The sequence below is a fragment of the Lolium rigidum genome, chromosome 6, assembly GCF_022539505.1.
Source record: "Lolium rigidum isolate FL_2022 chromosome 6, APGP_CSIRO_Lrig_0.1, whole genome shotgun sequence".
Lineage (NCBI taxonomy): Eukaryota > Viridiplantae > Streptophyta > Magnoliopsida > Poales > Poaceae > Lolium > Lolium rigidum.
The window spans coordinates 237724340-237739004 of record NC_061513.1 but is presented as its reverse complement, the minus strand read 5'-3'; the positions used below and the strand labels follow the sequence as shown (position 1 = coordinate 237739004).

General features: G+C 44.2%; 2 protein-coding genes, 1 long non-coding RNA gene and 1 pseudogene across 4 annotated transcripts; 1 reads left to right on the top strand and 3 right to left on the bottom strand.

The window, feature by feature from the left end:
• Positions 1-213: 213 nt before the first annotated feature.
• Positions 214-2353, bottom strand: LOC124658908. The gene is made up of 3 exons (XR_006989379.1): positions 1981-2353; positions 1091-1254; positions 214-464 (listed from the first exon to the last, which is right to left on the bottom strand). It is a non-coding gene; the product is annotated as an uncharacterized LOC124658908 (long non-coding RNA).
• A 2020-nt stretch (positions 2354-4373) lies between these two features.
• LOC124663845 lies at positions 4374-5652 on the bottom strand (annotated as a pseudogene).
• A 683-nt stretch (positions 5653-6335) lies between these two features.
• Positions 6336-10636, bottom strand: LOC124661999 (WPP domain-associated protein-like). Of its 2 annotated transcripts, none has more exons than XM_047199889.1 (5): positions 10530-10636; positions 7847-9815; positions 7526-7652; positions 7287-7388; positions 6336-6826 (listed from the first exon to the last, which is right to left on the bottom strand). In XM_047199889.1, the coding sequence occupies exons 2-5, from the start codon at positions 9781-9783 to the stop codon at positions 6776-6778; spliced, it is 2217 nt and encodes a 738-aa protein (XP_047055845.1). In that variant the 5' UTR covers positions 9784-9815; positions 10530-10636; the 3' UTR covers positions 6336-6775. The 2 variants fall into 2 exon arrangements, with proteins under 2 accessions (XP_047055845.1, XP_047055846.1); XM_047199890.1 differs by lacking the exon at positions 10530-10636 and adding an exon at positions 10422-10508.
• Positions 10637-11002: 366 nt separating this feature from the next.
• LOC124663844 (DNA topoisomerase 6 subunit A3-like) lies at positions 11003-12240 on the top strand. Its single transcript, XM_047201497.1, has one exon. It carries the CDS (start codon positions 11003-11005, stop codon positions 12200-12202), a length of 1200 nt encoding a protein of 399 aa, XP_047057453.1. The 3' UTR covers positions 12203-12240.
• Positions 12241-14665: the final 2425 nt, after the last annotated feature.

Genomic DNA, 14665 nt, shown 5'->3' with positions numbered 1-14665 from the left:
TCCTCAGTTAGTAGGATAACCAACGGTGCATACAACCCTTCATTCATTCATGTAGTTCATCATAGGACACAATTTCTCAACGAGCTGTTGGTAAAATTTAAACCCAAGATTATTGTTGTCACTAGTCACCTTAATTGCTTTGACTAGAGCAAGGGAACGTGATTAATGTTTCAGAATATTAATATTTCAAGAAAATTCATCATATTACACCTTGCCGCACTAACAAAAGAACATCATTACATTTAAAGTATAAGATCAATCTAGGAAGTGTTGTGCAAAACAAAATTGTGACTAAGATATAGTAAAGATAAAGACCCAAACACGTTGCATAAGCTAAATTTTCCAAACTACAAGACTCCTCATCATAGTCGCCATAGATATCATCACGCCCATCACCATAAAAATCATCACACCGATCGCCATATAGATTAGACCTGGACTCCCCTAGTATTGCTTTCCATTCCCTAAGAAAAGATAACAGTAGTTGTAAGAGAGATGAAAAATTATGTAATGTAGTTCAAACTTAATTGAGCTACAGCAAACTTAACTATTCTGAAATCATGTACGCAGAGACATATAAAGCTGATCACGTCTTAGTATTGGAACAAGGAACGACTCAGCCAAATGCACAATAAGTAGAGTGACATTAATTGAGCTACAGATACCAAACTTGACTATCATTATACTAGTACTTCACTCCTATTCTAGCCATACAAGCAGGTAATTACCGATAATGCAAGTCATATCAGTGTACTTGCTACATTTTATTTAATCGCCCCAATTATTCCAGCACTTGCTTAGAGTCATGTTACCAGCCAAAACTTCTAGCATTCTGATTTAATTTGTCATGCAGCAGTTGCAGGAGTTTGCACAAAGAACAAAACACAAGAGGCTAACTAAATAACATCAAATAATTTGACAATGGCTAAAAGATATCACAGATGCTTATGTACTATCACCTTTGAAAAGTGCCAATTCTGGATATGCTAACTCGGTCCATTTGTACATGGAAGCTGCCTTTTAATAGCGACTATAAATTTCCAAACAATTAATCTATTACTCCTACTTGAAGAATCTATGTTGAACTAACCTTTCAGGTAATCTGGACTATTTGTCCCTCTCCTGACTTGCTTGCTCAATCTGCTGACATGATTCCTCCATAACCTACCTTTTTATCTTAACCATGGCACTGGGCACTAACCTGCCTGCTGAATCTCCCTAACGTGTCTTCCTGCTCGTCAATTCATACATAACCTGAGACAAAGGGACAATGAGCAAATCAACAACTTCACATTCGAATTCATCTCAACCATAGCACTCGATACTAGTCTGACCAATATATATGCAGTATAGGTATGAGTTATCGGAAGAGCTATAAAAGTAAGTGCTAAGTGGTACTGTTATCAGATTATCAAATTTCTAATTAGCAGTTCTATGTTCCCCTCTAATCAGTAGTACAAACTTGTAGTTCCCAGCGGAATGTACAAACTGAAGTGAGAGCTACTGCCATTGTGCAGACTAGATAAATGATTCTATATGAGTTAACACTAGTATTCTATACATGAGCGAAGGTGCTCCAATTGATTCCGAGACTGCTGGAAGGTAATTTCGTACTATGCTATGTGCAACAGTGCTACAATAGATGGCTAAGAAGGCATCTCTAGGCAGATCGGAACTCTCTACCATTTTATGTATTGTGTCGTTCACTGAGAATATAAAGTAAAAGTTGAGTGGGTAACAATTGAGTTTATATCAGATATAATTAAGCACATGCAAACAACAAAATTATAAATTACTCAATTACGATGCTTTTGATCTAGCCACATCAAACAGGAAAAACTCTTACCAGGCTCAAGTATATATGACAAAATTTCCTCATATACCAATATCGGTTGATTTCACTTTGCCTAATCATTAAAACTAGCAGCTGATCCGTATGTCAATAAGTGAAAACAACTGGGAGTTGGATTGTGCACTTACCGGGAAGGCTGCACACAATGAACTGACAACGGCCGGGCAACTGATCCACACACGCAGATCAGGCGAGGAGGAAACCAGATTGGGCAGAGCAGCACCCATCTTAGGCAGCCGGTAAGAAGGAAGGGAAAGGCCAGCTGATGACCAGGACGGATGACACAGCGCATCATATCGAGCCATCGACCCACAAGGTCCCTAGGAGCCCCGATGATAGACGAAGCGCGCGGGAGGGCATCCACGATCGGATCCTGGCCGAGGCGAGCAGAGCAGAATATCTCCTGATCTGGGGGAAAGATGGGAGGGGAAAACGGGATGATGAAATGGTGGATCATACTAGCGCGGGTCTGGCGGCCTCGACGGCGAGGTGGGCGTGAAGTGCTCGTGGTGGTGGTGGCGGCGAGGAGGAGGAGGAGCTGACGGCAGTTGGAGTCGTGTTCTCCGTCACTTGGGAGGCGACCAGGTCTAGGTGAGGAGCACTCAAAATATAAATAAATGGTAGTGGAGCGAAAATTTAGGGGACGTATGATTGTTAGTTGTACTATGTAGAAACTGAAAAGATCAGCACGGCGGGAAGAAACAAGATTGAGGAAAAAACCGCGATTTTTGGCGCCACAGTCTCTTATATGTTTTCAAATTAACAATATATTGGTAATTAAAACTTTGAGACTTCACACAAAAATATTCGATGAAGTATGAGAGTTGGCCATCCGTCATCGCGCAATCAACTATACCGTCGGTTATTGAAAGTCATGCCCGAGAGGTTGTCGATTACCGTCGGCCATTCGATCGGATAGCCGAGAGTTAGCCATCCCCCGTCGTGTAATTGACTATACCGTCGGTAATTGGTAGTCATACCCGAGAGGTTGTCGATAACCGTCGGCCATTCGATCAGATAGCCGAGAGTTGGACATTCCCCGTCACGCAATCAACTATACCGTCGGGTATTAGTAGTCATACCCGAGAGGTCGTCGGTAACCGTCGGCCACTGAAGCTACCGTCGGTTATTGCCACAATAGCCGACGACCCGTCGGCTATTAAGTTTCACCGTCGGCAATTAGGGGATTTCTAGTAGTGCACTAGCACCACTAACCAGAAGATCAGCTTCTCCATAAGCAACGCCTCCAGGAAGGAAAATAGTGCACAAACACTGTCATCGTCCGATCATAGATCTTAGGTTTTCACCCTGAAGAAAGTCCTCACTCTCAAAACAATGTCTTCAACAAGAACATTGCCAGCCACAACTAATTAAGGCCAGACCTTGGATTTTCACCCTAACTCTGAACTTCTCCTATGTAGTCACCCCCACATACTAGTCGTTGTTTGAAGTCACGAAGCACCAAGCCAATTCTACCTCACCACCAAGATCTGATCACCATTGCTCTTCCACCGATCTCGGATTTCATGACCTTCTCCGCCAGCACTATGGAAAGAAAACGAGCTCCATGATTTAACAGCCAACAAAGCTTCAAATTGCTCCCTCTGAAACCAAACGGTCAGATAAAACACATGGGTGCGCACGACCGAAAACGCCCATCCAACAATCCTCATGCATTGATCGCACAATGAATTTTGCCGGCAGGGCCTTCCGGCACACGACAATCCAGCCAGCCCAGTGGGAAAAAGCTTCCGACCGATCTTCACTTGACGCGAGAGGAATCCGAGGACCACCACCATTATTCGCAAGACTAGCAGCCCCCTCACCGCCGGTCAACTACCAACCAGATCGGAAGACATGGAGAGGGTAGTCCAGCACGGCCCGGCGGTGTGGCAAGGACCAACACCAGGACCGCACCTGCCCAGACTCACCCGGTCCAGATCTTGGCCGAAACCCTAGATCGGATTGAGGCGGCGCAGAGCACCACCGCGTGGAGGGTGCTGGCAGCGCACCACCCCTTCCTTGTCACTGATCCGGTGGAGGCGCTCAGGCCCCAGCTATGCCCAGCCGCGCCGCCCATGGTCCTCCGCCGCCGCCCACCAACTCCCCTGAACAGCGGCCGGGAACCACCTCCCCTGCCCACCGCCGCCCCAGACGGATAGGCGCCGCCATCACCGCCAGCGCCGGCGGCAACTGAGGCCAGGAGAGGGAGGAGAGGAGGGGCTCTTAGGGTTGGGGAAGGCGGGATCCTCCGGAGCCGCCCGGGGGGAGGTGACTCGGGAGGAGAGGAGGCGACTCGGGTGATTCTTATTTTTTTTCTATTTCTGTTTTCAGTCCACCCTAAATCCTAATGTAATTCAGCCGCACTTAACTCCGGTATGTTTCTCCGTCACCTCATAATGCTTCTCCATTTATCCTTCAAGTCCCCCTGCAAGATACGATCATTTCTGCAGTTACTGCTTCATGAAAGATCAGTAAATAAAACGAACTTGAGTGTCGAATTTCGGTAGCCCCCTGTGTTCTACCAATAGACATCAGGATTGTGGAGAAAAATATCCTTCCAAGTGCCTCTACCAAACCTTCACAAGAAACAAATAAGGAGAAGCGATAAGAATCATACAAGAAAATTGTTGAAACTGCTTTGAGACAGTAAACAACAATCATGAATAAGGAGAAGAACATGCTGTTCCACCCCCTTTGTTAACATCTCTTCTTCTACCGAGCTCCATTTCCTTGCCCTTCTACGCCCAGCTTTATTATCTGCCACTTGCAAAGGAGAAACAGATATTCTCCTTGGGATAGGAAAGTGTTATCAATGTGATTCTGATCTCGAGCCCTCAGGATCAAGCGAGTCCTCCCACTGCAAACAAACTTTTTTTAGCATGGTCACCAAAATCTAATGTTTGGGGGGGGGGGGTGATGAAATTATGCTATTAAGCTACCTTACATACTAAGAAAAGCTTTCTAATGCCCAAAGCACTTGAATTACACTTCGTATTCTAATTAGACTATAGCACAGTTCAATTCCTGAGATATACAGTGCTACTCAACATGCATTAGTAAAACTAGAATCATGCTTATTAAGAGTTATTTGTCATTTAACTGTATTATCTTGACAAAATGCAGTTAAATATCAATAGCACAACAAGTTCCAACACATATTTGGTGTACTTTCATTGGATAATCATTGGTCATGGATAAGAAAGCAGCTTATAGAGAAAGCATATGTCTACACATTTTATGACATACTATCCAGTTTTCCACAAAGCACCAAAAGAGAAGTCTGCGGTGGGAAAGTAGCAACATGCAAGTTCCGAAATTACCATAGTAACAAATGCAAATAAATACATGATGATTATGGTGTTCATTGACAGACAATGGCACTGTAATAGCATAGCTTATTTCAGTTCTAAGAGAACTAGTAACTATAAACAAGAAGAACCACAGTTTTCTCAAATCAATTTAGTTGCTCAGAGTGAATCAAATATGGACAATCCTCGAAGATATAAAACAAATAATACACACAAGAATACTCATCTGAAAACTCCGCGCGGTAGGGTTCCAATCCATAAGGTTGGACGGTGTGTCTTTCCTCAAAATGTCACCTTCGTCATTCACAATACTTGGACCAGCAACGATTATTAACTTCTTCAGAAACAATATGAACTGCCTTATCCATCCTTGCAGCCAAAACCTCATCTGCAGCTGCTTTTGCAGCCGGTAATGGATCCTCGACTACACTGCATGCGAAGGTCAGCACAGCTTGATTTGAGGGCATCTATGACCTTAGGAACTTCAGGCGTCAAAATTTAATTTATAAGGGATGCGCCCGCCGGCGTAAGCAGCCGCGTTTTTTGAGGGCCAGAGAATGAGGGTGCGGGGGGAGGGGACGGCTGTGCTCAACAAATTATTTTTAGGGGTTAAAGCCGAGCGGTTCAGTCGGTGTGCAACGTTACTGATGCACACGTTGCCCCGAATGCCGAAATCAAGTCCAAATGTCGAGCTGACATCGTTTTTTTTTTTTTGGTATCTCGATTCGGTTCCTATATCTGTTGTTCTCGCACACAAGGTTGGAGCTGTTCGATCTTCTTTCTCTTTCTAGTACTTTGGATGTGGCATCATCGTTCTATTCTCAGAGAGCAGCGAGCACTCCAGCTAAAAAGCTTCAGGAAAAAATGAACTACACCATTCAGGAAGCTTACAACCTGGCTGAGCCGTCATGGGAAAGGCACGAAACTGGAAGCTGATGCCCAGCACTGAAGAATGCCATCACGGGGAATGCCATTGTACAGTACTACTAGTATGAGATGGTCTCCAAGGCACATTCATCAACGCCAAAATATAAGAACATAAGTGAATGTTTCGACACAGTTTCAGTTCTAGAAAACAGCCATCTCGCCACATATCCCCATCTAGGCCACCTTATATCAAGGTCCAAAAACATCCAACTGTAGATTTCTGAGACCAGTGCAACTCCAAATCATTTCCTGAAACACAAACGCATCATCATATTAATACTACCACCACAGGTGGTCAAACTCGCGCATAAACGTCATACATCATCTTCAGCCACAAAACCAACATCTGAAAACTAGCACCCCAAAACCGTCGTTGCTGGTCAATCAAGTGCTCCTACTTGACAATATCCCATTTGCAGACCAGCAGGTGATAAAGCCCATAGCATCACATCACAGCCAAACACAAGTACTAACCACGGTCAGGGTCATTTACAAAGTGCTAAAAAACTGCTGCCTAAAGAGGGGGATCAAGCTACTTTGCACTACCTCTAGCCCTTGGTTCTACAGCAAGGGACGTCTACAAGAGTTACCGCGGACCGCCTCAACTCCATCTTCTGGCCAATAAAACTCGAGGCTGCTGTTAACATTAGACAAGCTGATATAGATAGATGTGCATAGGGGCATTTTACTTTGCTATGCTGATGTGTTTCCTGATCATGTTCAAAGTCTCCATAACCTGTCAAAGCAAAAGTACAATTAGGAACCTACACAAGAATCTTAATTTATAAGAGAGCAATAAGATCATGCTGTTTAGACGAATGTCAACAATTCTGAGAAACAGTAGCCAAATTCTAGACACACCACTGACTTGCATGTAAAGAGAAAATCCATTAATTTCATGGAGAAACAAATCGGTAAAATCCGATCGAAATTAGTTACTGGCAGAAGAATCACAATTTGTAAGGGTGCAAGATCATGCTGTTTGGATGGATGCCAACAATTCCGAGGAAGACTAGACTAATTCTAGACACACCCATGACTTGCATGCAAAGAGAAAATCCATTAACTTAATGGATAAACAAATCGGTAAAATCTAACTGAAAATTCGGTGAACATCTGTGTTATACGAATATGTGTTTTTAGCATATCTCCTTTCGTAACATAACATAACTAGAGAATGATTAATTGAGACTTACTCCAGTATAGTGTTGCAAAACCGGAGAATAGTGGTCAAGTGCAATGTAAATTTTTGCAAGAAGATCCGTCAAGGTCTCAACCTCATCACCAAGTAAATCCACCTGCAGAAATTCAGAAACAACAACACATTACATCACTCACCTCCCACTTCTTTAGGGCATTATATAAGTTTTTATAGCCTTGTTGCATTTTGCAATATAAAGAACTATTAGAAGTTGGGATTTGAAATTTCTATTACCTCAAGCTCAGCTTTCTGAAGATTTGAGCCTTTTGTCTCAGATATCTCCTTATACCACAATGCCTTCTTTTTTAAAAGATTGACTTCTCTTGTGAGGTGCTTACATTGGTCTTTCAATAAACAAAACCTGTACGAAAAAAAGGACGCCATCCTTATTCACAAAAATGGGAATACCCATAACTCATAAGTACTATGAACTATAAAAAGCTAATCACATGATACGAAATTAAGAATGGCTAAGAAAAAACTGGCAATCATAAAATAAGCTCATTTCCACAAAAAACAAGTAATCCAAGTTCTGAAAGAATACAAAACAAGCACCTTGATTCACTGTGCTGAACTTTATTTGCAATGATTGTTTGCTGATCCGTAATTTTTTTTTCGAACTCTCTCATAGATCCAACAAGACTTGTCATGCGTTCTTTGAACTCCTTTTCTTTATGAATGGTTGATGTGAATGTCTTGTCCTTCTCTTTGACGATGTTACGTAAATTATGATTTTGTTTCTCCACCTCCTTTAGAGAGTCTGTAGCATTTCTAAACCTATCATGTAACTCCCTCAAATTGTTCTCATTTTGACGAACATGCTGCAGAGCTTGCTCCAACCTGCCTACAATGATATCAAACTCCTTGTTCTTTTCAGCTATACAGAAGTCTTGCTTTTCCACTTTGTCTGTAAGTAAATCAAGTTGATGGAATAATAAATCCACATGACCCTTCATTGCTCCCAATTCGATCTGACACACAAATGCCTCTTTTTCCCTTACTACTTTACTGAAAGAGTCAACAGTTATCTTCAGATTCTCAATCTCCTGCTTTTGTAGAGCCGATGCTGCTTTGGCACAGCTTTTTTCCTCATTGTACTTCAACAACGAAGAATTTAGGTTTAACACTGCTTCTGCTACAGCTTCATTCTGAATGACTGAGCAAATGTCTTGCTTCATGTTATTCTCCATCTCATTACCATGCAACACTATTTTTATATCGTTAACGAACTCTCTTAGTACAATAACTTCTATCCCTTCTCTAATGATGGCGGCAATCCTGGCGTCTTCAATATCAGATCCTAACATTGCAATTTTCTTTGCATGATCTGCCTCTATGGATGCAAATTGTGAAGCCTGGGTTGGAAAACCACATGCCGCCTCTTGATTATTTGCGGCAGTACCTTGCAGTTGCTGGATTTCAGAATCTACAGCATTGCTCTTGTCTTGTTGGCCAGCAACAGCAAGTATTTCTGCCTTGATGCCAGAAGTGGTTCTCTTATTATTCTCCAAGAGAAGCCCATCTAATCTCATCACGACTTCTGCAATTTTCTTCCTCACTTGCTCAAATTCTTTATTGTGCCGTAAATGCAATGGGTTAGATCCTTCTTTATTCAGGAGTTTTCGCTTGAGTGTAAATATCTCTTCTGTCTTTCCTTCCACTTCCTTATCATGCTGTCTTTTCATGCTAGTCATCTCTTTATTGAAATGGGCTATCAAAGCATTTCTATCCATGTGCGTCAGACATGAAGGATCAACAAAAACCTCTTTAGAGGGGGCTTCAGGAGTTTCATTCTTTGTTGGGCCATTTCTAGAGAATTGTTCCTTGCCTCTATGTTTACTAACATCTTCTGCACCTTGGGAGTTATACTGCGACCCTGGAAGCCCCCACTCAGAATTCAAGAGTGACTTGGAAATGTCATCAAGCTGCTGGCGAATGCTATAAACTTCATCATATTTTCTATCCCGGCCCTCATACAAACTTAAGCTTCCATTTCCCAGATACAGCATCCTTTTGCGCAGCAGCCTTATCTCTTCATCCTTGGAAGCAATCTGCTGAACTACTTCTTTTTCCACATCCTTTACAAAGCCTTTGACAACAGAGTATGTCACGAATGTCGAGAAATCAACCATGGTATTGACATCATCCCACAAGGAGTCCATCTCATCCACGATGATTAACTCATCTCCATCCGAAGAATGTTCACCCTGAATAATGGCATATCCGTCGCTGTCGCTGAGTGGCTCACCCAAGCTCTGTTCATCCTGAGTAGCAACACTTCCGTTGCTGTGACTGAGTGGCTCACCCAAGCTTTGTTCACCCTGAATAATGGCATATCCGTCGCTGTCGCTGAGTGGCTCACCCAAGCTCTGTTCATCCTGAGTAGCAACACTTCCGTTGCTGTGACTGAGTGGCTCACCCAAGCTTTGTTCACCCTGAGCAGTGGCACTTCCGTTGGTGTCACCGAGTGGCACATCCCAGCTCTCTGCCATGTTTGCTTATGCTGGAATATGAAGGCGCGACACTGCAGAAATGGAAAAACACAAAAAGGAGGGCATTAAAGAAAAGGAGGGAATTAAAGCATCAGACTGTAACTAGAACAAGTTCACTGAGTAATCCCCTGCTTCACAGCATCCCCAAATTTGAAATGACTCGTAGGTGTTGAAATGGAACAAATTATCCCGAACTTCTAACAGCATAATGATTTATCAACCAAGCAGCAAAGCTTACTAATTTCTGGAACCAAATAGTTCATAATTTCGTAGAAAAAAAACAAAGATGAGGAGGACAAGGACATAAGCATCAGTACAGTCCAAAACTCCAATACACACATGCTACACCTGACTACATGCTAACCGAGAAAGGGACATGGATTAAAATCCAAAGGTGAAGAACAGCACAGATATAAATTATTCCTAATTAGTCAAACAGGACAAAACAAGAAACAACTAAACCAACTACTGATTAAGACCTAACACCCAACCCCCGAGATTAATCAGCTCAAGGACTAAACGAACTCGGATGGAGTCGACCAAACTATGCTCGAACCGAATCATGGGGAAAAATATCTAAACTAGACCGAAGAAATCCCAGTAATAAGAGCTGGGCGCCAGCATGGACACAGACTTACAGGCAAGCAGATGGAGAAAATGGCAAGAAATCAATGGAAGCACGGCCATGGAAGGCAAGTAGTGTGCCAATCAGCGGATGATTTCCGCAATCGGGCAGGGAATCATACCTTTCCTGGCGCGCTGCCGCCGGCGTGGTGGGTGCGGGGAAAAGCGGTCGCCTTTCCTCTCCTTTTTCGCCGCCGCCGCCGAAGTGGTGCGCCCCCTCCCGTGTGTGCTGTCGCCGCTGTCGTGGGAGGCGACAGTTCAGCTTCTACTTCTCGGTTCGGCCCAGTAACCAAGCCCAATAGCCCATTTTATCAAGAAGCCCAACCCATAATGCATTAGCACGATCCGCCCACTCCGTTTGCAAAGGCAAAGGAGAGAGAGGGCAACAGGAATCCCGACTCCCGAGAAACCCCAAGAAACCTCCGTTCGCGGCGGACGAGCGGTCGGCGGCGAGGGCCCAGCAGCACCGTCTTGTGGATTACTCCACTCTTCTTGGTACGTGAATCTGAACTTGCCTTTACTTCATGGTTCCAACTTCCCACATTGGAGCACTGACCAACTAGATCGGCCTGGGTTCGATTTCTTGCAGCGATCGATGGCCGCCGCGGAGGGGAAGCGGAGCGACCTGCGCTCCTTCCTGGCCAAGCGCGGCGTTGACACTGCTGAGGTGGATGACCAGGCTCTCAAGGAGCTGGACAAGAAGTACATCATCGCGAGGGACCTCGACGCCGACACGGTGCTCTCCAAGATCCAGAACGTGGTGGGGCTGAGGCACAAGGAAGACAGCATCGTCGCCTACAAAGGGTTGTCCTACCAGCTTCCGTCTCGTGGCCTGGAGCAGCAGGAGTACGAGCCCCTGCTCCGGCAGCTCTGCCTGCGCCGCGGCAAGGTCGATTGTTGCACGGTCGGCGACCCCAAGACCTCGCGCTGGGCCAAGGCCATCACGGCCATGCTCTCCGCGGTCCAGAAACTACTCCTCTCTGGCGAGCGCTACACCAGCCACTGGCTGTGCTACGGAGATAAGCTCTTCGGCAAGAGGCACAAGACCGTGGATGATGCCCTGCTTGACATATGCTGCCTGCTCGAGTGCACATGGGAATCTCTCAATTTGTATCACGCGTCTCAGGGCATGGTCATTGGGCCAGTGATATTCACAAGGGAAGATGGCGAGGTGATCCCTTGCAGGTCATTCGGTTCGGCTGGAGCCTATATACAGCCGGAATTCTCTAAGATTACTGCCGCACCAGGTGCAGAGGTCAACTTCATCCTGGTAGTCCAGGGGGCTTCTGTTTTCGACACTTTTGCCATGGGACGGGGCCATCTATTCCTCCGTGAATTCAGCTGCGTGCTCGTCACAGGCGGCGATGGGCAACCAGATATCATCACACGGGCTTTCTTGCGCAAACTTAAGGATCAACTGTCTGTCCCTGTGTACGCGCTCGTCAATCCGGATCCGGAGGCCCTTTGCATCTTCTGTGCATACAAGTATGGATCGCCGGAGGGGCCATTTGACAACGCGGGTCTTACCGTTCCTGAGATCAAGTGGATTGGAGTGCATTTAGGTGATGCTCTTGATCTTGCCATTGAAGATGCGCTGCCGCTCACCAAACAAGACATATCGATTCTGGAAGGATTATGCGCCAACAAGTATGTAATGGGTGATGACCTATTCAGGACCAGCATACATTTCATGTTGTACAGGGGGTTGAAAAGCAAGATCGAAGCTTTGTTCTCTCGTCAGTACCCTCCTATTGACTACATCCGCAAAGAAATTAACAATCATGAGGACATCTAAGTAGTAGCTCCTTGTGTTAACTTTGGTGGATAGACATCTGTGTAGTTTGCCATGTTGGCTCTGGTAGGATATGCATTTAATTTTATGCTGGGTGTGCGATCTATGGTTACTACTAGATCGTGGATGACTCTTGGTGCACTGTACGCACACTTTTTTGTCCCAATCTAGGTTATTTGTTATGTTATATGGCATTAACCAGATTGTTCCTGGCTTAGCTCTTCTGTCATGAGGAAGCCTATATTTTGGTTCACCTGAAATCAGATTGCAAGACGAGCATTTTTGGCATGTTTGTGGTGAAAATTTCAGAGGTGGGGTGTTCTCTTCAGGTTGCAAAAGCCTTGATTTGAGCTATCGTTCCTGGCACCACTAGAGTTACAGATGTCAGGTATTCTTGAAAAACCATTTCAGTTAAATCCTATCTTCCAATGATCCTGCCATCTTTTCACTGAAATTGCCTCCTTCACTTATAATATGATTTTGTTCCGTTGATATTGATCCACCCCGACCATATTACCTTTGATATCGCATTATTGTGGTGGTGTTGATCATTTATAGACAATATTGCTTTTTTCTGAAGCTATTATTTGTTGAGAATAATGAACTGGGCTCCATGTTTCTTCAGACTGTAGCTGCACCTACAAGTAGCATGCAATCTTACTTATTTCCACTATTCAAGACATGATCTAGGGACCTTTAACAGTTTACCACTGAAATAGTTGGCACTTCTACTTAACAATGTGTTAAGATTAATGACCTGCTCAACCTGTTATCCTGGGATAGCCTGATAGGTTTGAAATATCATCTAATGTGGCTTGAAATATTAGTATCATACGCTTAATATGCTAACACCACCTTGAGAAGATTGAAGATCACATCACTTTCACATTGGTGGTAGAATGGGTGCCTCTTCTGGGTAATTTTTACACACCTACTGTTTCATCTGAAACAAGAGGAATCACATTCAAATGACATCAGACTTAATGTAGTGTATCGCATTGGAAATCACAAGTTGATGCTGTTTTCAGGAAGAACTGTAGTAATAGCTTACATCATCCTCACTGTAACCAATAGCAGGCATATCCGCAAGGGATTGAATTATCAAGGATTTGGTTGTCAAGTACGGAATAATTCCTGAATCAGTGTAAGTATTGACCCACTGTTGGTTCAGATTATGCAAGCATTCAAAATGCAGAGTTGGGATAACACAGTGAAACATCATCCCTTGCAGCCTCCAGAGCTCCCTGTGATGTGGGGGTGTTAGGGACTAGCTGGATGAAATCAGTGGGAATTAGTGCTACATAGGTCGTGGCCAAGGTTCTTGCGATCGGGTAGAACATCCTCTGATACGTGGTGGTATGTTTTGCTTTGTCCTAGGAAATTATTGGCTTCCAGTTCACTCCCATTCATTAGAATCCTTTATCTATAGGACTTGAACTTTTGCTTGGTCTTGTCAGTTTTGAGTTCTCTTAAGAGAGGATGTTTGCATCAGCAGAATTATTTATATTTACAGTACATCTGGTTCACTAACTATTTTTTAATGTATATACTCCCTCTGTTCATGAAAAAGCTTCTCAACTTTGTCTAGATACAGAAGTATATAGACATGTTCTAGCTATAGGTTATCCTTATCTAGAAAAAGTTGAGAAGATTTTTTTGGAACGAGTGGAGTACATCTTTTTCGTAAATGAGACCCCCTCAATTGCTCAACCTTTACCATGTGTCAGTTTTTCCTCTAAAATTAAAGGAGATGCCTACTCCTACGTGTTGCTGGTTACATTACTTATCAATAATTGTAGTTTTAGCTCGGCCAAACTTTATAAGCTATTTTTTTGCTGCATGGTCCAGAACTATCATGGGAAGAACAAATAAGTTGGTTGTCTATCCAAACACCTTGGTGCACTGTATGCACACTTATTTTTGTCACAATCTAGGTTTTTTGTTATGTTATATAATGGCATTAACCAGATTGTTCCTGGTTCTGCGGTTCTGTTACGAGGAAGCCTATATTTTGGTTCACCTGAAATCAGATTGCAAGACAAGCATCTACTTCGATCGCCTTAGGGATGCTAAATATGCAAATCACTTGAATAGCGAAGCTATGGATGGGGTGGCCGCCCTAGCACTTGTAATTTGTACTTATGATGCCCTCCACCGACATGATGCCTGCCCCTTCTCACAGCAGGTTTGACATGAGGTGCTGGCTCGTCTACGCATGACCTGCCAGCCGCCCAACGACGATGACGCCTCCCTCGATGAATGATGGCGCAAGGCGAGGCAGCTCGCCCCGAAGCCCATGCGCAAAGGACTGGACTCCTTCACCCTGCTCACGCCATGGCTGATCTGGAAGCATCGCAACTCGTGTGTCTTTGACAGAGCCCGGCCCTTGGTGCATGACCTGGTGAACGAAATCTTTGAAGAGGCTGCTCTTTGGGCCAGAGCCGGTGCGAAGGGCATTAGGGTAGT

Coding starts and splice junctions, on each gene's coding strand:
- LOC124661999 (XM_047199889.1), bottom strand. CDS start 9,783: ATGGCAGAGAGCTGGGATGTGCCACTCGGTGACACCAACGGAAGTGCC. Junction 7,653..7,846: donor GTTCAGCACAGTGAATCAAG/GTGCTTGTTTTG, acceptor TTTTTCGTACAG/GTTTTGTTTATTGAAAGACC. Junction 7,389..7,525: donor TTCAGAAAGCTGAGCTTGAG/GTAATAGAAATT, acceptor GAATTTCTGCAG/GTGGATTTACTTGGTGATGA.
- LOC124663844 (XM_047201497.1), top strand. CDS start 11,003: ATGGCCGCCGCGGAGGGGAAGCGGAGCGACCTGCGCTCCTTCCTGGCC.